Source organism: Corythoichthys intestinalis, chromosome 4, assembly GCF_030265065.1.
Source record: "Corythoichthys intestinalis isolate RoL2023-P3 chromosome 4, ASM3026506v1, whole genome shotgun sequence".
Taxonomy (NCBI): domain Eukaryota; kingdom Metazoa; phylum Chordata; class Actinopteri; order Syngnathiformes; family Syngnathidae; genus Corythoichthys; species Corythoichthys intestinalis.
In genome coordinates, this window is record NC_080398.1 from 39,705,369 (window position 1) to 39,729,556 (window position 24,188).

A 24,188-nucleotide genomic window follows, 5' to 3' on the forward strand; every position below is an offset into this window, starting at 1 on the left:
AAGAGGAAGCGCCGCACCTTCTACCTCCGGAGTTGGCGGAGTTTTTTAAAAATGACAACAAGAATGATGATTTTATTGGATTTAGTGATTTAGAGTGACACAGATTTTTTGATAAACTAGCACATAGACTTCATAATAGGGCTGCAGCTATCGAATATTTTAGTAATCGAGTAATCTACTGAAAATTCTATCGATTACTCGAGTAATCGGATAAAACATATATATTTTTAGGTGAAGAGCAATTATGAATATACATGAGAAAACATGACATTTCATCTAATATTGAACCATTTTCAGTCAATCAATGTCTTTATTTTCGATGTACATTGTTGAAAACAGCCAACAATTACATCTTGGATGTAACTAGAATAAAAAAAGACTAATTCACTGCTTTCACTCAAAATTTTTTTAGATCTTATTTAAAAAAAAAAAAAAAAAAAAAAAAAAAAAAATATATATATATATATATATATATATATATATATATATATATATATATATTTCTTACCTAAAAATGCCATTACGCTTGATAACACACATCACTTAAAAGTTAGGATTTTTTCCCCACGTGTTTCAATTGAATTTCTATTTGTGTCAAGCTATTTTTAAGTTCTAGTTAAGTTTTAAGTTAGTCTAAACTGTAAGTCCTGATAGGATTTTGAGTTTTTGCAGTGTTCAAAATAAATGTATGATACAGGCGGTATTGGAGCACATTAGGGACCAGTGCTACTTGGTGTTTTATCCAGCAATGACTACTGAGCTAAAATTGATAGTTAGCATTATTAAGTATTTATTTTACACCCTCATCACTCCACAACTCTATGTTATGTTAAAGCATGTATGTAAGACAAGTTAGCCACGCATCGACAGTGGTCATAATTAATAGAAACCTAGCCCTCCGCAGGGCTAACGTTACGTGAGCTAGTGACAGTAACGTTACTCTTATTTATTAGCGCTCTTTATTAGCGCTTAGCGCTCTACTGCTTTAAGATGACGGCTTTTTACTAACACCGCTGACTGTCATTTCGGATCTAGTTCAACATACATGTGATCTCTATGAGACGCATCAGACGCTACCTGCTACCAACGTAGCATCATGCGGGCTAGTTTTTAGCAACGTCGGCGTCTTTTGTTGCGGGTGTCGGCTGCAGTAAGTTTTTTTGCTTCTTCCTCTACGCATCAGCGCGTTGCCCCGCATTAAAAGTAGTCCGAGCAAAATGTGATGCTTAGAGCTGTCAAAATAAACGATGACTCGAGGTGAATAAAATTAGTCGGATCAGTTTTTAAACTCGAGTTGCTCGAGTATTCGTTTCAGCTGTACTTCATAATGGTATTGACAGGTCAGATCGGTCATGTACTGCGCCTTGCATTCAAGTAGGGGGCCCCCCCATATCAAGAGGAGCTATTCAAAAACACACGCAAGCAGCGATCTAACGCCGGATTTCTGTTGAAAAAGTACGAAAGCCGTACCGCATACAAGCAGGAAGGACTGTCTTAGGAGTGATTTTTTTCAAGGATTCAAAGTAATTATTATATTTTTCGTACCATGCGTGCATTTTGAAACGTTGTGAAAAAAAAAAATTAATGGGAGGAATTAGCCGCTACTGCATTAACATCATAGTTCGCAATATTTACGTAAAATAAATGCAAACTGCATGTTGTTTTTTTTGCTTTTAACCAAGAATCGAGACTGTTTTACGTCCATATCTATAAAGAATTTGGGGATTCAAGCATTTATTCTAGGGCTGTCAAATGATTAAATTTTTTAATCGAGTTAATCACAGCTTAAAAATTAATTAATCGTAATTAATCGCAATTCAAGCCATCTATAAAATATGCCATATTTTTCTTTAAATTTTGTTGGAATGGAAAGATAAGACACAAGACGGATGCATACATTCAACATACTTTACATGAGTACTGTATTTGTTTTTTATAACTATAAATCAACAAGATGGCATTAACGTTAACGTTCTGTGAAAGCGATCCAGTAGTTCTTAAAAGATAAATGTTAGTACAAGTTATAGAAATTTTATATTAAAACCCCTCTTAATGTTTTCGTTTTAATAAAATTTGTAAAATTTTCAATCAAAAATAAACTAGCAGCCCGCTATTGTTGATGTCAATAATTACACAATGCTCATGGGTGCTGAAGCCCATAAAATCAGTCTCACCCAAGCGCCAGCAGAGGGGGACAAAACTCCCAAAAACACAAGTAACAAGTGGACATTGCACTGTGCTGTCATTTTAATCTGTTTGAGCGGGGCATGTGCGTTAATTGCGTCAAATATTTTAACATGATTAATTTTAAAAAATTAATTATTGCCCGTTAACGCAATAATTTTGACAGCCCTAATTTATTTACAATAATTTTCACCAGAAAAGCTCTGTTTACATAAGGCGGCCGCTAGCTACATTCGCGAACAGACTAGCATTGCATTTACGACATGTATACGTAAAATAAATGCTAACTGCACTTTTTTTTTTTTTGCTTTAACCAAGACTCGAGACTGTTTTACGTCCATGTCTATAAAGAATTCAAGGATGTAAGTATTTAGTCACAAGAATTTTCATCGGAAAAGCTCTGTTTACATAAGGCGGCCGCTAGCTACATTCACGAACAGACTAGCATTGCATTTACGACATGTATACGTAAAATAAATGCTAACTGCACTTTTTTTTTTTTTGCTTTAACCAAGACTCGAGACTGTTTTACGTCCATGTCTATAAAGAATTCAAGGATGTAAGTATTTAGTCACAAGAATTTTCATCGGAAAAGCTCTGTTTACATAAGGCTGCCGCTAGCTACATTCAGTAACAGACTAGGATTGTACTTTGACATATTTACGTAAAATAAATGCTAACTGCACTTTTTTTTTTTTTTGCTTTAACCAAGAATCTAGAATGTTTTTACGTCCATATCTATATCTATATATTTTTTTCCTCTTCATTGTGCATTTTTTGGCTGCTGCGACTTATAGTCTGAAAAATACGGTAAATGGCATTGTAGTTCAACCTCGAGATTTCTATGAAAAACTTTTAAGATGCACACCACAGCATGTGCACTTTAATTGTAGTGCACCAAACATAAGCTATATGAGTGTGGGAAATATGGCCTGTATATTTCTTCCATTCATATCAAGTACAGTGGTACCTCTACATACGATCGCTTCGACACACGAACTTTTCGACATCCGACGTAAAATTTGACTCGCCATTTGTTTCGACATCCGACGACATGCTCGCAATACGACGACAATGGCAGCACCGCAGACGAATGCACGGCGGATTTTCTTGTGTGACAAATCAACACTGGTTTCAGAAAAGGTTGGCACAGGTGGTGAAACAAGGAAAAAGTTGACGCTTACCTTCTAAATGAAGATGCAAATGACAGAAAAATATGAGCGTAGGGTGGGCATCTGTGAAATGGCTCAACAATACATCTCCACGGTCCTCCTCCGACCATCGTTCGCCAGTCTTTATAAGTTAAGCTGACAATTCTTATTGTGGTAACATCTCCAGAGAAATGGCCAACTTTGCCACGTTTTTATCATTTATTTCACAACTTATTCAAAACAAAAACACCTTCTGTCTGCCGCAATTGACGGTGTTCTCAAGAAAACATTCAAAGTGAAAGTGAAACTCCAGCTCACCGGTCTGTCTCTGGCACGTCAGCCCCGCGGTGCGTTCAGGGTCAGCAAAAAACGTCCGCCACATTAGAACCCGATTCGTTACATTAATACAGGAATTATTATTATTATTATTATTATTATTCCGATTTTGAGTTATAATTTATTTGTTTTGCTATGTGTAATTGCCATTTGTAATAGTACCAACAGTATTTTTTAAGGATTTAGTGAAGGTTTTTGGGCTGTGGAACGAATTAATGGAATTATAATGTATTCCTATGGGAAAATCCTGCTCGACATACGACCATTTCGACTTACAAACAAGGTCCTGGAACGGATTAACTTCGTATGTAGAGGTACCACTGTATTTTTATTCATTTAGCTCAATAAAAATCATGGTTAATTCAATTATGTGTGTCAATAAAATAAAATAAAATTCTAAATAAAAAGTTTATGTCATTGTTCAATTACTGGTCAGGTCAGACCCATGAAAGAAAATGCACCATTTTGAAAACTTTAAGATCTCATATGTCCCATGACCAGTCTCACCAATTTTGAGGAGGATCCAACCAACTACCTAGGCGACATAGTCTCAAATGTACACCGTATAATTCGACAAAAATTTCACATTTGATCCAAAATACCTGTTGGATTGAGAATATGGTTGCAAGAGACTTTTTGGAGCCGTTTTGCACAGGGTATCGACTCCCCAAATTGTATCGCTCTACGTCGAAAAAACTTAAATGGAGAGGCCTTTTTTAAAATTCAAGTGTGTGCCACTGAGCTATTTTGTTACGTTTTTTTCACAACGATGCAAAATTACCGAAATTCACGCTTATGTGCAAATTTTGGTGTGTTTCGAGCATGTTTAGGCCTCCAAATTGGCCGTTTTCATTTGCCGAGAAAAAAAAAAAAAAAAAAAAAAAAAAAAAAATCCCTTGCAAAACAATTGGGCCTTCGCGCCTGTTGGTGCTCGGGCCCTAATAATGAGAAAATATTATATACAGTGCCCTCCATAATTATTGGCACCCTGGTTAAGATGTGTTTTTTAGCTTCTAATAATTTTTTTTATTCAAATAATATGGGACCTTAATGGAAAAAAAGAGAAAAATCCAACCTTCAATACAAGTGCATATATTCAGTGGGGAAAAAATCCCACATAAAAGAAATTATTATTTGACATCAAATAATGTGTGTCACAATTACTAGCACCCCTGGTGTTAATACTTTGTACAACCCCCTTTTGCCAACAAAACAGCACCTAATCTTCTCCTATAATGTTTCACAAGCTTGATTTTATGTCTGGTGAACCATTTCTGTGTAGATTTGGCCATAGGTTTAGGGTACAGGTGTCAAACAGATTCCAGAAAGGGCCAAGTGGGTGCTGGATTTTGTTCCAACCGATAACGCGCAGAGAGTTTAACCAATGAACTTCCTGCTGAAACAAGCAGCACCTGACAAAGTTTAACTGATTACACATGTAAAAGATCTAATTGGTAAATAGGTGTCCTCTTTAATGGTAGGAAAGCAAACCTGCACCCACCTGGCCCTTTCTGGAATCGGTTTGACGCCTGTGGTTTAGGGTCATTGTCTTGCTGAAAGACCCAGTGACGACCCATCTGCAGCTTTCGGGCAGAGGGCAACAGATTTTGATTTAAAATGTCCTGGCATCACTGACCCACCCCCATACTTCACAGTGGGCATGAGGTGCTTTTCAGCATTCGCATCTTTCGTGGCACGCCAGACCCCCTTAGAGTGTTTGTTGCCAAAAAGCTCAATCTTGGTCTCACACAAAAATACACACGGTTCCAGGCTTCAACTGTGACCGTGTGCTTTGGTCAGATGAGACCAAGATTGAGGTTTTGGCAACAAACACTCTAACTGGGTCTGGCGTGCCACGAAAGATGCGCATGCTGGAAAGCACCTCATACCCACTGTGAAGTATGGGCGTGGGTCAGTGATGCTGTTTCGCTTCCAAAGGCCCTGGGAACCTTGTTAGGGTGCATGGCATCATGAATGCTTTGAAATACCAGGACATTTTAAATCAAAATCTGTTGCCCTCTGCCCGAAAGCTGCTGGGTCTTTCAGCAAGACAATGACCCTAAACATATGGCCAAATCTACACAGAAATGGTTCACCAGACACAAAATCAAGCTTGTGAAACATTATAGGAGAAGATTAGGGTGCTGTTTTGTTCGCAAAAGGGGGTTGTACAAAGTATTAACACCAGGGGTGCAAACAATTGTGACACACATTATTTGATGTCAAATAATTATTTCTTTATGTGGGATTTTTCCCCCACTGAATAAATGCACTTGTATTGAAGATTGGATTTTTCTCTTTTTTTCCATTAAGGTCCCGTATTATTTGAATAAAAAAAATATTAGAAGCTAAAAAACAAATCTTAACCAGGGGTGCCAATAATTATGGAGGACACTGTATTAAGTATCATACTATAAATTTTTGTCCAAATACAGTGCCTTGCAAAAGTATTCGGCCCCCTTGAATCTTGCAACCTTTCGCCACATTTCAGGCTTCAAACATAAAGATATGAAATTAAATTTTTTTGTCAAGAATCAACAACAAGTGGGACACAATCGTGAAGTGGAACAACATTTATTGGATAATTTAAACTTATTTAACAAATAAAAAACTGAAAAGTGGGGCGTGCAATATTATTCGGCCCCTTTACTTTCAGTGCAGCAAACTCACTCCAGAAGTTCAGTGAGGATCTCTGAATGATCCGATGTTGTCCTAAATGACCGATGATGATAAATAGAATCCACCTGTGTGTAATCAAGTCTCCGTATAAATGCACCTGCTCTGTGATAGTCTCAGGGTCTCAGGCCCATGATCACTCTGGATGAACTGCAGAGATCTACAGCTGAGGTGGGAGAGTCTGTCCATAGGACAACAATCAGTAGTACACAGCACAAATCTGGCCTTTATGGAAGAGTGGCAAGAAGAAAACAATTTCTCAAAGATATCCATAAAAAGTCTCGTATAAAGTTTGCCACAAGCCACCTGGGAGACAACACCAAACATGTGGAAGAAGGTGCTCTGGTCAGATGAAACCAAAATTGAACTTTTTGGCCACAATGCAAAACGATATGTTTGGCGTAAAAGCAACACAGCTCATCACCGAACACACCATCCCCACTGTCAAACATGGTGGTGGCAGCATCATGGTTTGGGCCTGCTTTTCTTCAGCAGGGACAGGGAAGATGGTTAAAATTGACGGGAAGATGGATGCAGCCAAATACAGGAACATTCTGGAAGAAAACCTGTTGGTATCTGCACAAGACCTGAGACTGGGACGGAGATTTATCTTCCAACAGGACAATGATCCAAAACATAAAGCCAAATCTACAATGGAATGGTTCAAAAATAAACGTATCCAGGTGTTAGAATGGCCAAGTCACAGTCCAGACCTGAATCCAATCGAGAATCTGTGGAAAGAGCTGAAGACTGCTGTTCACAAACACTCTCCATCCAACCTCACTGAGCTCGAGCTGTTTTGCAAGGAAGAATGGGCAAGAATGTCAGTCTCTCGATGTGCAAAACTGATAGAAACATACCCCAAGCGACTTGCAGCTGTAATTGGAGCAAAAGGTGGCGCTACAAAGTATTAACGCAAGGGGGCCGAATAATATTGCACGCCCCACTTTTCAGTTTTTTATTTGTTAAAAAAGTTTCAATTATCCAATAAATTTTGTTCCACTTCACGATTGTGTCCCACTTGTTGATTCTTGACAAAAAATTAAAATTTTATATCTTTATGTTTGAAGCCTGAAATGTGGCGAAAGGTTGCAAGGTTCAAGGGGGCCGAATACTTTTGCAAGGCACTGTATATGACTTTTAAAACATCAATATAAATTTGATTATTTCACCTATAAAATTCATTTTTTTGTGTGTTCCCGCTTCCATTCACAATCCCATCTCCACAACATTTGCCGGCGGCGCCTCGTCTCGCCTGTACACGCTCACGGTCACGTCCACCGACTCGGAGCCGCAGCGGTTGCGGACCAGCACGGTGAATTTGCCAGAGTTTTCTGTGCGGACGTCGCTGATGGTGATGGTGCTGCAGCCTGGCTCCCTGGTGATAAAGTACTGGTCCTCGCCGGCGATCTCGCGCTCATTGCGCAGCCAGAAGACATCCGGGACCGGGTCGCCCTCGATGAAGCACGTCAGGCACAGAGACTGTGGAGGGGAACGTTGTGTAGTTTTCAACATTTAATCACCGTGTCATTTTATATCTTACCTTTCCCTCCATGATAGCCACAACATCTGGAAGACCTTTAGTCACTTTGGCCCGATCTGAAACAAATTCAGTCCCAGATGACACATGCTCTTAAATATTCTTCTTGAAGACATCTTGTTAACACTTTATTTGACAGTGGGTTGAAAAGACTGTCATAAGTCCGTCATAATTATGATATGACACTGTCATTGGATGAAAGAGATGCGAACTGGACATAAGTCGAGTTAGTGACATCGTTTGCTGACAGTCTTATGAACCCAATGTCAAATAAATATCTTTGCAACCCACTTTTCTCAATGACGGCTTCTTGCCTGAAAGGATGAAAAGAAGATGTCAAATTAGCATCCCGGCAAAACATGCTGCATAATTTAAAACAAAAGCAAACACATCTTACTTCAGCCTCTGATGCTCCGTCAAAGCATCTGCAAATGCTATGAGTAAAAAATAGATTATTGCAGTAACGTTACATACATGACAAATCTCGCATGCACCCCCACCTTGTCCCGCCAGGTCCAGGTGACGCGTATGCGTCTCGACACCGTCAAACATATCCAAGGTGTATTTGCCTTTGTCGTTCTCTGTCAGGTTGAAAATGTCCATCCAAACCGTGTGGACGTTGCTTCCCATCCTGACCCGGGACTGTGGTTCCATCTGTTTCCCCCTGTGGGAAAATCACAGGGGCGGAGCTTAGGGGGTGCTAGGGCACCTAGCTAGGTGCTAGGTGGCACCTAGGTCTCTGGCAGTGTTTTTAATCCGGTGCTTGGACATACCTTACTACTCGGCAAAACGTCCTACACAGTGCTCAGCGTGCTTGCGCAAGTATCCGCACGCACGCATGCGCACATCGGTTAGAAGCGGCGAGTACTCAGTATTTTTGTTTTTATTTTGTTTTTTAAAACCTTTCATTGCCTCAAAGATATATGTTTATAGAAGGGTTGTTCCGATCACGTTTTTTTGCTCCCGATCCGATCCAGATCGTTTTAGTTTGAGTATCTGCCGATCCCGATATTTCCCGATCCAATTGCTTTTTTTCCCCTCCCGATTCAATTCCAATCATTCCCGATAATTTTTCCCGATCATATACATTTTGGCAATGCATTAAGAAAAAAATGAATAAAACTCGGACGAATATATACATTCAACATACAGTACATAAGTACTGTATTTGTTTATTATGACAATAAATCCTCAAGATTACATTTACATTATTAACATTCTTTCTGTGAGAGCGATCCACGGATAGAAAGACTTGTAATTCTTAAAGGACAAATGTGACTTTGTATATTGTGACTAAATATTGCCATCTAGTGTATTTGTTGAGCTTTCAATAAATGACACTGTAGCCATTTAACTGTTGTGCCCAAATGCATGATGGGAAGTGCACCCATGACTGTGCGTAGTGGTACCAATTGATATATCTTCTCTGCGTTGGGAAATAATATAGGGTGTTAAGAAAAAGATCAATTACTACCTTTCTTCTCCACATTGATTCCCACGATATTTCTAATCGTAGTTAGAGGGATTGTAAGGCTTTAGCCAATTAAAAAAAGGCTCCACAGGCTGCCAAAATTCACTCTACTCATTTTACGTTGCCTTTTAGCTCTGTATATAGGTAAAACGGCGCCATTACAGATTGAATGCGACAATGCGTGAGTGGGTCGTGCAGCGCATGTGTTGATTGCGTTAAATATTTTAACGTGATAAACTTTTTAAAAAATTAATTATCGCCGTTAACGGGATAAATTTGATAACCCTACCTTAAGCCTACACTAAAGACTCTGGATGAGTGTAAGATATTATGTCTGTAACGTTAAATACAATTAGAAAACGATTTAATTAAAAAAAAAAATAAATAAATAAATAAAAGAAGGCATGTCCGATATTTTTTTGCCGATTCCGATACTTTGAAAATGACATGATCGGATCCGATCGATCGGCATCCCGATATATCTCGACATATCTCTAGTTTATAGTCATCGTACCCGGGGCCTGTTCACATTTGTTCCACCAATGGACAAATAGGCAACTTATTACAAAACCATCAACACGTAAATCCTAAATCTCCATGTTTATATCATAACTCATTGGCTGCCACTGACGACGCGAGGCGTCCAATTCGTTTGAAATGGGAGGGTTGGCTAGTGTTAAACTAGGGATAAATTCATTTAAATCACAGCAGAAAGATGAAAAGATTCACATCATCATCAGTGGCCCTAAAAAAGTAAATAACAATAGTTGTATTATCTTTATGTCCAGCAGGTGGTGCTACAGGCTTGCTATAAAAATGCCTAATATTTAGGTTTTAATATTAAGTTTTTTTTTTTGGTCTGTTTAGTTCAATTGAACTACAAATGCACAATAAATCTATCTAAATTGCAGAATTTTCATTATTGTATATATATATATTTTTTATCAATACAGGGCACTACTTAAAGCAACATTGGAATAAATTCTCCCTTCTGATTTTCATGGCTTACTTAAAGCTCCAGGTGGTCTTCAAGTAGCTGATATAATACGTGAGGCAGCAGTAGAGCCTGAAACCTTCTGCCGTGCTCTGAACCCTCAGCGGACCTGCTGACAATCCTGGAGAGATGGAAAGATGGATGCCAAGTCGATACAGCACATTGATGCGGGCTTCAAGTGCGTGGCTCGCTCACCGCATTGTCTGCTCAGCTGCTGGAGGAGCTTGTCGTACTCTGAGAAGAAACATAAAAACTGATAATAATAAGCGGCGGCTGACATTTACGACCGAATGAGCTGTAATGAGTGCGCCAGGTCACTCGCTGGCGACGTTATAAAGAAATACAGTCAATCTAAGTGAGAGGATTGGCAGCGAATGACCATGTTTCAGTGCCATTGACGACAATAGACGTCCTGTGTATTTTGAACTTAACCATACACCGAATCAAAATCTTAACCAATTGTTAAAATGACAATATGCTCACAGGACAAGACAAAAAATAAAAGTGATATTGCACATTTTTCAGATATTACAAAATTTACCATGATTCTATTTTGATTCAAGGGCGTTCGGTCAATAAAATAGGATAAGATTACATTTTACATTACGCTTTATTAAAAAAAACAAAAAACAAAACAAAAAAAAAACAGAATTTTAACTAGGGCTGTCAAAATTATTGCGTTAACGGGCGTTATTTTTTAAAAAAATTAATCATGTAAAAATATTTGACGCAATTAACGCAAATGCCCCGCTCAAACAGATTAAAATGACAGCAGTGTAATGTCCGCTTGTTACTTGTTTTTTTGTTTTTGGGTGTTTGGCGCCCTCTGCTGGCGCTTGGATCCTAATGATTTTATGGGTTTAAGCACAATAAGTGAGCATGGTGTAATTATTGACATCAACAATGGCGAGCTACTAGTTTATTTTTTGATTGAAAATTTTACAAATTTTATCAAAACGAAAACATTAAGAGGGGTTTTAATATAAAATTTCTATAACTTGTACTAACATTTATCTTTTAAGAACTACAAGTCTTTCTATCCATGGATCGCTTTAAGAGAATGTTAATAATGTTAATGCCATCTTGTTGATTTATTGGTATAATAAACAAATACAGTACTTATGTACCGTATGTTGAATGTAGGTCTTGTGTCTTATCTTTCCATTCCAACAATAATCTACAGAAAAATATGGCATATTTTATAGATGGTTTGAATGGCGATTAATTACAATTAATTTTTAAGCTGTAATTAACTCGATTAAAAATTTTAATCGTTTGACAGCCCTAATTTTAACTAGTGTTGCACCAATACCAGCTTGAATTTCCTGATGGTGGAAAACACAGACAAGACTGAAAAAGCAGTTTCTGCTCTTGCACCCCTCTTTAAAATAAGCTGCTGTATTTTCAGCCAGAACAACTGTTGTGTCTGATAGAACAATATGTCTATATGTTGCCATAGCAGATTCATGGCGCATTACGCCCCCGGAACTAATTTTAATTTGTCCGTTTTACCCTGGAAACCCCCGTTTACAGACGTCGCGCAACCGCTTTTGTTTCAACCCAGCCATGAAAAGAATTATATTTATTATTCAAAATGTCTGTCATTTTTAGCTTAGAATCATTAATTGAAGTCTAATATTTCGTTAAAAAAGACTAACGACTTAAAAAAATTATTTACTCGCATATTTTAAACTTTTAAACAAATTACGTCACAAAAACCAAGGCAAGCAACGAAGGGTTCAAAAAGACAATCTGTCAAATGGCTGCAAGTCAGTATCTCGGGAAGCCGCCTAGGATCGGTTTAAAGACACTGCTGATGAGCTGGAATTGGATGTAGGTTCGACGTCGGGAACTCATCCCACATTTCTGTAACAAAACAACCGACCAGCAGCAGAATGGGACATAATAATGCCAGTCGTCATACTAGCTTCGCTTGCTAGCTAGCACAGCTATTCTCCCAGTGCAGGCCAACTACGTCATCAACCCGAGCGTCCATTGCGCGCATAAAACATGGTACCGTCTGTGGGTCAAAACATGTACTAAATATTATGGATCAATGGCAATATTTTATGTCTTTCTAATAACATATTTTAGTAAAAGAGAACAATTGTGGCCTATTAGCGCCTACAAGTCTAAGTCTGAGGTTCCCTTTAAACTCATGAAATATTTGACGTCCATATACAGTGCCTTGCAAAAGTATTCGGCCCCCTTGAACCTTGCAACCTTTCACCACATTTCAGGCTTCAAACATAAAGATATAAAATTTTAATTTTTTGTCAAGAATCAACAACAAATGGGACACAATCGTGAAGTGGAACAAAATTTATTGGATAATTGAAACTTTTTTAACAAATAAAAAACTGAAAAGTGGGGCGTGCAATATTATTCGGCCCCCTTGCGTTAATACTTTGTAGCGCCACCTTTTGCTCCAATTATAGCTACAAGTCGCTTGGGGTATGTTTCCATCAGGTTTGCACATAGAGAGACTGACATTCTTGCCCATTCTTCCTTGCAAAACAACTCGAGCTCAGTGAGGTTGGACGGAGAGTGTTTGTGAACAGCAGTCTTCAGCTCTTTCCACAGATTCTCGATTGGATTCAGGTCTGGACTTTGACTTGGCCATTCTAACACCTGGATATGTTTATTTTTGAACCATTCCATTGTAGATTTGGCTTTATGTTTTGGATCATTGTCCTGTTGGAAGATAAATCTCCGTCCCAGTCTCAGGTCTTGTGCAGATACAAACAGGTTTTCTTCCAGAATGTTCCTGTATTTGGCTGCATTCATCTTCCCGTCAATTTTAACCATCTTCCCTGTCCCTGCTGAAGAAAAGCAGGCCCAAACCATGATGCTGCCACCACCATGTTTGACAGTGGGGATGGTGTGTTCAGGGTGATGAGCTGTGTTGCTTTTACGCCAAACATATCGTTTTGCATTGTGGCCAAAAAGTTCAATTTTGGTTTCATCTGACCAGAGCACCTTCTTCCACATGTTTGGTGTGTCTCCCAGGTGGCTTGTGGCAAACTTTAAACGAGACTTTTTATGGATATCTTTGAGAAATGGCTTTCTTCTTGCCACTCTTCCATAAAGGCCAGATTTGTGCAGTGTACGACTGATTGTTGTCCTATGGACAGACTCTCCCACCTCAGCTGTAGATCTCTGCAGTTCATCCAGAGTGATCATGGGCCTCTTGGCTGCATCTCTGATCAGTTTTCTCCTTGTTTGAGAAGAAAGTTTGGAAGAACGGCCGGGTCTTGGTAGATTTGCAGTGGTCTGATGCTCCTTCCATTTCAATATGATGGCTTGCACAGTGCTCCTTGAGATGTTTAAAGCTTGGGAAATATTTTTGTATCCAAATCCGGCTTTAAACTTCTCCACAACAGTATCTCGGACCTGCCTGGTGTGTTCCTTGGTTTTCATAATGCTCTCTGCACTTTAAACAGAACCCTGAGACTATCACAGAGCAGGTGCATTTATACGGAGACTTGATTACACACAGGTGGATTCTATTTATCATCATCGGTCATTTAGGACAACATTGGATCACTCAGAGATCCTCACTGAACTTCTGGAGTGAGTTTGCTGCAGTGAAAGTAAAGGGGCCGAATAATATTGCACGCCCCACTTTTCAGTTTTTTATTTGTTAAAAAAGTTTAAATTATCCAATAAATGTTGTTCCACTTCACGATTGTGTCCCACTTATTGTTGATTCTTGACAAAAAAATTCAATTTCATATCTTTATGTTTGAAGCCTGAAATGTGGCGAAAGGTTGCAAGATTCAAGGGGGCCAAATACTTTTGCAAGGCACTGTAACTCAGGCTTAAGTCTACCCATTTCTCAGGGTATTTAGAAAAAAAAGTACAGATACGTGCTGTAAAATGTAGTGAAGTAAAAGAAAAAATTTCATGTTTCTACTCAAGTAAAGAACATAACCACAAAAATGTACTTAAGTACAGTAACAAAGTGCTTTTACTGCGTTACATTCTACCACTGAAAACTAATGAGCGGGAGTGTGCAATTCATTGGCTGCCATTTTCAGTGGTAGACATTCATTCATTCGCTGCCAATCGTCTTATCGCCAATCAATGGCACTGAAAGATGAGCATTCACAACCACGCCCATTTTACACCAGCAAACTGGGCCCATTAGTGACCCCGGCCTGTGTGTGATCGCACCCCACCTAACTTCCGCCCCTGTACAGTACCCAAAATTGGAAATATTTAATGCCTTTAACTGACTGATCGGTTTTCCAAGGAGATCGGGGAGAAAAACAAATCACTCCACAAAGACCCCAAAGAATAACCGCTCAGGGTATGCTTGTCAATCAGGCCTTTCCTCATTCATTTACAAAAATGCTCAAATTTGGCCAGTGTTGGTATGTTGAATCCTGCTTAAATACCATGGTGTAAAAAGCCCATTAAACAAATGAGCTGGTCACCTTCATCTCGCAACGCCAAGGTGCTGACGTCCTCTCCTCTGGCGTCTGACACCACTGCTTTGTACGAGCCCGCCTGCTTTTTTTCAATCTACGGGGACACGTAACACACAATTCATCTAATTATACATTCAAAACTGGCGCACATTGATTTAGTGTTTGATTACCTGTGGGATGGTGAGTGCGCTGGATCCAGAGGCGGAGTCATAATCAGCCTGTGTCACTGCTGTGCCGTCCTTGAACCACTTGAGAGTGGAGTCTTTGTTTGTGTTTGTCACCTGTTGATGCACAGACGTATTCAAGAATTAAAATGTTGTATACTGAAATGACTGGCTGCCATTGATGTCCAGTCACTTGAACTGGGAGAGGTTGGCAGCGATCTTTATCGCCGTCATTGCTACGCGATCATTTACAAGGAGTCATTTTGTGTGTTTTGTTTTTTAGATTTGAAAACTTAAAAACAAACGGGCCAGTTAAATTATACGGAAGCATATTGCTGCCACTGAAAAAAATATATACTGCATATATAATTTTTTAAAGTCCGGTATCACTGTTTTACATGATAGTCATCATGTTTTTACATGACCTCATGATGATGATGTAAAAACATGATACCTATCATGTAAAAATGAGAAATCATGTAAAAACTAGGGCTGTCAAAATTATCGCGTTAACGGGCGGTAAATAATTTTTTAAATTAATCATGTTCAAATATTTGATGCAATTAACGCACATGCCCCGCTCAAACAGACTAAAATGACAGTACAGTGTAATGTTCGCTTGTTACTTGTTTTTTGGTGTTTGGCGCCCTCTGCTGGCGTTTGGGTCCAACTGATTTTATGGGTTAGTACCATGAGTGAGCATGGTGTAATTATTGACATCAACAATGGCGAGGTACTAGTTTATTTTTTGATTGAAAATTTTACACATTTTAATAAAACAAAAAAATTAAGAGGGGTTTTAATACAAAATTTCTGTAACTTGTACTAACATTTATCTTCTAAGAACTACAAGTCTTTCTATCCATGGATCGCTTGAAAAGAATGGTAATAATGTTAATGCCATCTTGTTGATTTATTGTTATAATAAACAAATACAGTACTTATGTACCGTATGTTGAATGTATATATCTGTCTTGTGTCTTATCTTTCCGTTCCAACAATAATTTACAGAAAAAAATGGCATTTTTTATAGATGGTTTGAATTGCAATTAATTACGATTAATTAATTTTAAAGCTGTAATTAACTTGATTAAAATTTTTAATCATTTGACAGCCCTAGTAAAAACATGATAATTATGTGAAAAGGTGATAACTTTCATGTAAAAATGTGATAAATACCGTGTTAAAATATGATCAGTGTGTAAAAATCTGATGTAATGTAAAAACATTAATTACTGTGTAAAAACATGATAATTATCATATACGATGAGGAAAACTATCATGTAAAAATGTTGATAAGTATGTAAAACCATGATATCTGTGATGTAAAAATGTGATAATTATCACGCAATAATGAGAAAACTCATGTAAAAATGTTCATAATTATGTAAAAACAAGATAATTATCACTTAAAAATGTGATAACTGTCATGTAAAAATGTGAAAAATATCATGTAAAAACATGGTAATTATCATGTAAAAATCAGATAATAATATAAAACATAATTATCATGTTAAAATATGATAATTATGTCAAAATGAAAAACATGAAAACTCATGTAAACATGTGATAATTGTCATGTAAAAACTATGTTTATCTTGTAAAAATGAGAAAACTATCATGTAAAACATGATAATTATCATAATAATCTGATTATCATTATGTAAAACAAACATGTAAAACATGATAATTATGTCAAAACGTGATATATAAACCTGATAATTATGTCAAAACGTAATAGTTGTAAAATTAACTCATGTGAAAACGTGATAATTATCAAAACTTTAAAACTACTATGTGAAAACGTCAATACTTTCATGTAAAAACGTCATAATTATCATGGAAAATCAGATAATCATCATGTAAAACATCACGCAAAAACATGATAATCATCATGTAAAACAACTATTAAGCAAAAACATGATAATTATCATGTCAAAAAGTGATAGTTATGTAAAAACGTGAAAACTATCATGCAAACCTGATTATCAAATTGTAATAATTATAATAATTAATAATTATCATGTAAAAATGAGAAGACTATCATGTAAATAATAATAATAATAATAATAATTATGTAAAACCATCATAATTGTCATGTAAAAACGTGATAATTGTGTAATATGAGAAAACAATGAAAACATATTGATAATTATTTAAAAACATGATAATTATCATGCCAAAACTTGATAGTTATCATGTAAAACCAAAATATCTTGTAAAAATAACTATCATGTGAAAATGTGATAATTATCATGTATAAATATAAATATAATGTAAAAATGAGAAAACGATCATGTAAATGTATGATAATCATCATGTAAAAATGAAGGAACTCATTTAAAAACGTGATAACTCATGTAAAACACTTGATAGTTATGTAAAAACATGATAATTATCAATTGAAAACAACTAATCGAAAAACGTGAAAACTGTCATGTATAAATGTAGTAATTATCTAAAAAGAATTAACAAAACATAGCTATCATGTAAAAACTAGGGCTGTCAAAATTATCTCGTTAAGGGGCGTTAATTAATTTTTTAAAATTAATAACGTTAAATTATTTGACGCAATTAACGCAGATGCCCCGCTCAGAGAGATTTAATGACAGTACACAGTGAAACGCTCACTTGTTGTGTTTTATGGAGTTTTGCCGCCCTCTGCTGGCGCTTGGGAGCGACTGATTTTATAGGCTTCAGCATCCATGAGCACTGTGTAAGTAATTATTGACATCAACAATGGCAGACTAATAGTTTATTTTTTGATTGAAAATTTGACAAATTTTATTAAAACGAAAACATTAAGAGGGGTTTTAATATAAAATTTCTCTAACTTATACTAACATTTTTCTTTTAAGAACTATAAGTCTTTCTATCCATGGGTCGCTTTAACAGAATGTTAATAATGGTAATGCTATCTTGTTGATTTATTGTTATAATAAACAAATACAGTACTTATGTACCGAATGTTGAATGTATATATCCGTCTTGTGTCTTATCTTTCCATTCCAACAATAATTTACAGAAAAATATGGCATATTTTATAGATGGTTTGAATTGCGATCGATTGCGATTAATTACGATTAATTAATTTTCAAGCTGTAATTAACTCGATTAAAAATTTTAATCGTTTGACAGCCCTAGTAAAAACATAATTTTCATGTCAAAACATGACAGTTATCATATAAAAAAGTGAAAACTATCATGTAAACATGATTATCATGTGAAAACGTTATAGTTATCTTGTAAAAATAACTATCATGTGAACATTTTTCACTTGTTTTGTTGTTATTTATTTATTTTTACAATTTAGAAATTTATATATTAAAAAGAGCCTCAGTTGAACTGGGAAACATAAGTATGAAAGCAGGAGTAGTTAATCTTTTCCTTGTGGAACGGAGTTCCTCAACTCACTTTAGAATTTAGGTACCACCAGATAGCGCCCAAACAACACTGTTTTTGCTTTGGCTTAACCACAAAAACAAGGTACTGTATAGGTGGGTTTTGAGCAAATAGGTCACGTTTGCCAGTACTGAAGTGTACATAAATATGCATTTGTGCATGCCTAGGTTGTTATCATTATGGGGAAAAAATCCGCAGCCACAAAATAATTATATATCAAGAGCATTTATGGGTGACCGCTTTTAGAGATTTCTATAAAAGTTCCGCTTTTATCGTTTGCACTAATGACCGTCACGATAGACGAAAACAGCACCATCATTTTCATTGCCGCAATTAAGTACCTTGCACTTTATGATCACTTGGCATTCCTCGTTAACGTTCCACGACAAGAACTCCTCGAAGTATGGCCCTGGGGGAGGAAGGGGGAGACGCAAACGATGACAATGTCACCGTGATGTATGCAGAATTCAGCGTTCATCCGTGTCTCTTAAAGGTCACCGGCTGCCATTTGTTATCGTAATGAGGCGGCCGTGTTTCGATGCAAACGTGAACGGGAGGGCGCTATCGGAGACTCACCGCTCTTTCTCTCGTGGTCACGTCGCTTGGCGTTTGCCAGGGCCAGAAGTTCGCGGAATTCTGCAGGAGATAGTTTTTGGTTAATCAGGTTCACCAACACGAACTAATTATAGTCAAAATACTGTAAATGATAAAAGCGCAGGGTTACAGAGTCTGTTTGTTGGTTAGTTTCCTCATTGTTTGGAATTACGTTTTTGTGGTTAACTGTTAAGTGTGAGATGTTGCCAGGTCTAAGGGCTTTCATTTTACTCGATAATTATTACTATTTATACACTTAATTATATTGTTAATCGTTGTTGTATTAAAAGGGTCAATTTTAATGATTTTTCTTCCATTTTAGTTTTTAATTTGGACTCAAATAGAAATAGTCTTTGTCTTAAGTGTTCATTCAGGTCATGATTATTAATATTTGTATATATTTTTTACTATATAACTGGTTGTATATATTATAACTGTTAATTTTAAAAGCAGATTTGGTGTTATTAGAGTAAGGCATTTCAAAAAAATGTAAAACGTCAGTTTTATTTCTATAGTTCCACAATCATCAACAGATACAAAAGGACTTTACAAAGAACAGTTGATAAACACAATAAAAATGTTTAATAATTAACTATAAACTTAATAAGGCAATTATAACAATACTTTGTACATTAAATGATAAAATTGATAAATTATCGATAAAAATTTGAACTCAAAATCTATGATAAATAGCAATCCCCTGATCTAAACCCCATAATAAAATAAACTCACTATAAAAACTACAGATAATAGAAAATATTCATTAATAAAAAAATCAAGCAAAAACAATATTTTTAGGAATCGCTTTCCCCAATTTCTCAATTTGACAACCATTTATGATGATTATTTTTTAAAAATAAATATGGCTGAAAACACAGACAAGACCGAAAAAGCAGTTTCTGCTCATGCACTCCTCTGTAAAAGAAACTGCTGTATTTTAAGCCAAAACAACTGTTGTGTTTGATAGAACAATATGTCTATATGCTGCCATAGCAGATTCATTGCGCATTAAGCCCCTGAACTATTTTTAATTTGCCCGTTTTTCCATGAAAACCCCAGTTTACAGACGTCGCGCAACTGCTTGTTTCAGTCCAGCCATAAAATGAAGGTAATTAATTATATGAAAAAATCATTAATCGATGTCTAACATTTTGTTTAAAAAAAACAAAAACGACTCTAAAAAATTATTCACTCGCATATTTTAAACTTTTAAACAAATTACGTCACATAGAAAAAAATGATGTCTGTAAAAAAGTCACGGATATTTACCTCATAACTATCGCTTAATTGTATTTTTTTTGTTTCTGTCTCATTTTTTCCGGTATGTTTAATGCTAACTAATCGATCAAAACAAAGAAAAATTGGAAAAAAATGTTTAAATAGGTAAATATGTGAAAAAGAAAATCTCGACCACTCCTTGATGTCTGCGATTTCTGCATCGCGACCCTTGTTATATTACCATGTTTCACCCATAAAATCCCCCCAAAATCCAGCTGTGGCCATTCACAGCTGTGCCTTGACACTTGGTGATACTTGCTACATGGAGTTTTTGGATTGAAACAAGGTCAGTATGCGATAATATTGCGTTAAAGTCGTGGCGTCTGTAATTCTGCTCTCGCGTGCTCTCACCTCCAGATAGGGTTTTGCTGTTTAAAAAACCTTTTTAAAAAAAAAAAAAAAAATGCCCCCCTGTTCAAATTTTTTCTTCCCTGAGAAAATTGAGATCTTAAGCTTTCCAATGATGTTTCACACATGCATATCGGACAATTTGAAATTTGGCCAAATTGGGGTTCTCAGAGCGGAAGTTCAAGTCGCCTGAGTGTTTTCCGTCATATAATGAAAATCTGGAAAACGAAAATAATAATACATTTATTAACAATCATGCCCAATACTAGAGTTGGCTGATAAACGCATTTTAAAATGATATCGGATAATATCGCCAACGGTTTTTAATTATCGGCTTTGGGCCAATACGCATGTTGCCTTCAAAGTGAATTTAGAAGCCTTCTGCCTTTGTACAAGGGCTGGTCACAGCTTAGCACAGCAGTTATGCTTATTGTCCATTAGATGTCTCCAAATTTGGATGCTTGGGATTTGGTATGTGAGCTTTATCATAAAGCATCCAGTGGGCCATGACAATACAATTAGCCATTGTAACCATGTAGATAAATGCGCTATATAAGTACTCTCCATTTATCGGACAACTCAAGCTTAGCATTTTTTAACTTTAAATATCAGTTTATAATTTATGCATGACCAAATAGGACAGAATGGATTATATACATACATCTTTCAGTAAATACTTAAATGTGTCATTAATTCATTAAAATACTAGTCCAGGCTTCTTGCACACTTTTACAAGTCAAATTTAATGCCTTCAAAGACATTTTTAGGACCTTAAAAATATTCAAGACCGAAACACGTCGCAACAATTTCTGATGAAGATAAAAATAATTTTATTTCACTGTAAGTGGTGTTTTTCTCCTCCCACGTGCACAAGGCGCGAGAACCTCTGGGTACCCCACGGTACGATACAATATGAGTTGCAAAACAAGGCCCTGTTTTCTTTTTTTTTTTTTTTTTACATTAAAATGGTATGGTATTGTAATTCATTAAAGACTTTATTTAAATAAGTATATTTCATTCTGACCTATTTGGGCCTACATAATAATTGTTTGTAATTCTTCAAAAATAGACTACTGCTAATTAAGTGCATGTTAGTGATATTTCTATCCCCCAACATCTCAGAAAATTCCAGCAAGGTATAAAGCACAAGCAGATTTTAAGGGGGCCAGCCCCCCCGGTGGCCGAAGAGTGTCATTGCATGTAATTGACTTTCCTAAAACTCCCAAAACTATTTTTCCAACAGGTCATGTGACTAACACCTTAGACGACCATTTGCCTTGCATAGAATTTAAAAAAAAAAAAAAAAAAAAAAATATTCGGGGAGGGCAATTTTATTTTTTAAATGATTTTTTTCTGAGATTGAATTTTTTTTTTTTTTTTTTAAATTGAAGCAACATTTTTTGAATTGAATGATTTAGACACAAATGTCCTACCCATATAATGGCCCAAACACAAAGAGGATTGCTTCAATCAAAAAAAATAAATTTCAACCTAGAAAAAAAATCATTTGAAAAATAAATTGCCCTCCCCTAATATTTTTTTTCAATGAAAAATTAAGTGTTCAAATGCAAAATTTTCAATCTCAAATATTTTTTCGCATTCAAAAACTTTTTCTATGATAGAAATTTTTCTATTTTTGATTGAAGTGATTTTTATTTTTGAAAATATATATTTTTTGAAGCAACTTATTTTTTGATTGAATAATAAAGACCAAAATGTCCTAGCCAAAATGTGGCCCAAACACAAATCAACATTACTTCAATCAAAAAAGTTGCTTCAATCAAAAAAAAAAAAAAAAAAAAAAAAAAAAAAAAAAAAAAAGCTTTCACATGCATTTAAAAATTTTTTTAGTTTTTTTTTTTAGTTTTTTTGAGTTTCAAATCCATCTTTGCATTCAAACACTTTTTTATTGAAGCGGCTTTTTTGGGGGGGGGGGTTGAAAATATATATTTTCATTGAAGCAACTTTTTTTTAAATTGAAGCAACTTTTTTTTGGATTGAATAATAAAGACACAAATCAACCTCAATATGGCTCCGCCCAGGGGATACAATTTTTGACTGGGGTAACTACATTGGCATGACTCCGACGGGCTTACCATATTCAATGGATGACGATCTTGGTGAAAAGTATTGCCCAAGCAGCCTGCTTTAGAATTCATTATTGTCAACTTATTATAAATATTCTTGTAAGTTAATTTTATTGCTGACACTGCATTTCAGGGTCATTAACATGTTGTGCCCCCACCCGCCACAAAAGTCAAACTCCGCCTATGGTATGAAGTACTATATTCTATTGTATTCATTCTATTCGATAGCAAAATCCTGTTTTGTAGATAAAAACTATTAAATCATTGTCTCTCTCCCATTGATGGCAATACACGTCCAATCCATTTGGACTGGAAAGGGTGGTAGCGATCATTTGCCCAGTCAAAATGGATTGGACGTCTATTGCCGTCAATAGCACTGGAACATGATCATTCACTGCCAGCCCCTTATAGTTGAAATGAATCGTCTTAACGAGACTCACTTTGATCCACCAAGACCAACGTGAATTGATTCCTGGCGCGTCCGTCCCGCAGCTGGGCCGTGTATGAGCCTTCGTCATCGTGGCTGATCCGATCCATCAGTACCTCCACCAGACCGCCTGCCTTGTCAAAGCGAATCGTACGCCGCTGAAGACACAAGAAGACGTGAGGTATGAACGCATTGTCGTTCAAAACGTGATTCACCCGAGTGCATGATGAAATATTTTGCAGCTCACGCAGCAAACAATAAAAAGCGGGGAAAAACATCATCTGAGCTCATTTCCCATGCTTTTACGTTCATTATGTTGAACGCGCGATGGCATGATGCTGATGGGACTGGAGCAAGCCGTGCGACTACGTGATGTACGGCGAGCCCGAGGGCGCTAATCAGCCAAATGGGCTTTCGGATTCGCAAACCTCAGCTGTGATCATTCAGCAACGGCGCATAATCAGCGTTCCTCGGATGGAACTCGGGATGGCGGGCAGATAATGGACCGAATGGAAATGAGACACTAGTACCATCTGAGTGGCAGCTGCTGCCGGTGAGGGAGAGTTGATTAAAATATGCAGGTTAACGGTGACGCCTTGTTGGATTTCTCTATGTTTACTTGACTGATTGTGTTCAGGTCGAGGTTACGATATTATAATGCAACATTTTGTTTTGGCGTTATAGTCTACTCATGTGCCTCTATTAACTTGTCAAGGAGAGGAAGTGAAAGCTATAGAAGTCAACTCCATTGACGCCCTTGTACGTCGATTACTCATATTTATTGTTTGACTGTTTGTGTTACTCTAACACACCCAATATAAATAAATAGCATTTATATCATAGTTTAAGAAAAACAAGCAAAATATATTTGATATTATGAAGAGTTGGACTTGAAATGATTAGAATTTGCAGCACCAAGACAACGGACAGATAAGTGCTGAACAGATACAGGACGCTTTATAACCACTGAAGCCCAACGCGCGCGTCATTCAGATAACTAAGCAAGATTGTCTTGCCTATCACTCAACGTCAACTATATGCCCACGTCTGCACCACCAAATCCCGCAATCAGCTCTTCTGGACAGTCCAGAATGAAGGGAAAA

The 24,188-nt window shown here is 36.7% G+C and overlaps 1 protein-coding gene across 1 annotated transcript in view; it reads right to left on the bottom strand.

Annotated features, from left to right (window-relative positions):
- Nucleotides 1-7,556: 7,556 nt before the first annotated feature.
- Nucleotides 7,557-24,188, bottom strand: part of LOC130914549 (myomesin-3-like) — a 193,708-nt gene continuing 177,076 nt past the window's right edge. The window contains exons 26-37 of the mRNA XM_057833824.1: nucleotides 23,099-23,243; nucleotides 18,928-18,987; nucleotides 18,693-18,760; nucleotides 14,956-15,066; nucleotides 14,792-14,879; nucleotides 10,548-10,586; nucleotides 10,368-10,473; nucleotides 8,388-8,551; nucleotides 8,285-8,321; nucleotides 8,179-8,201; nucleotides 7,891-7,946; nucleotides 7,557-7,829 (exon numbers count right to left, since the gene is read on the bottom strand). Coding sequence (XP_057689807.1) covers nucleotides 7,557-7,829; nucleotides 7,891-7,946; nucleotides 8,179-8,201; nucleotides 8,285-8,321; nucleotides 8,388-8,551; nucleotides 10,368-10,473; nucleotides 10,548-10,586; nucleotides 14,792-14,879; nucleotides 14,956-15,066; nucleotides 18,693-18,760; nucleotides 18,928-18,987; nucleotides 23,099-23,243 — 1,170 coding nt within the window. The remainder of the gene's footprint in view (nucleotides 7,830-7,890; nucleotides 7,947-8,178; nucleotides 8,202-8,284; nucleotides 8,322-8,387; nucleotides 8,552-10,367; nucleotides 10,474-10,547; nucleotides 10,587-14,791; nucleotides 14,880-14,955; nucleotides 15,067-18,692; nucleotides 18,761-18,927; nucleotides 18,988-23,098; nucleotides 23,244-24,188) is intronic.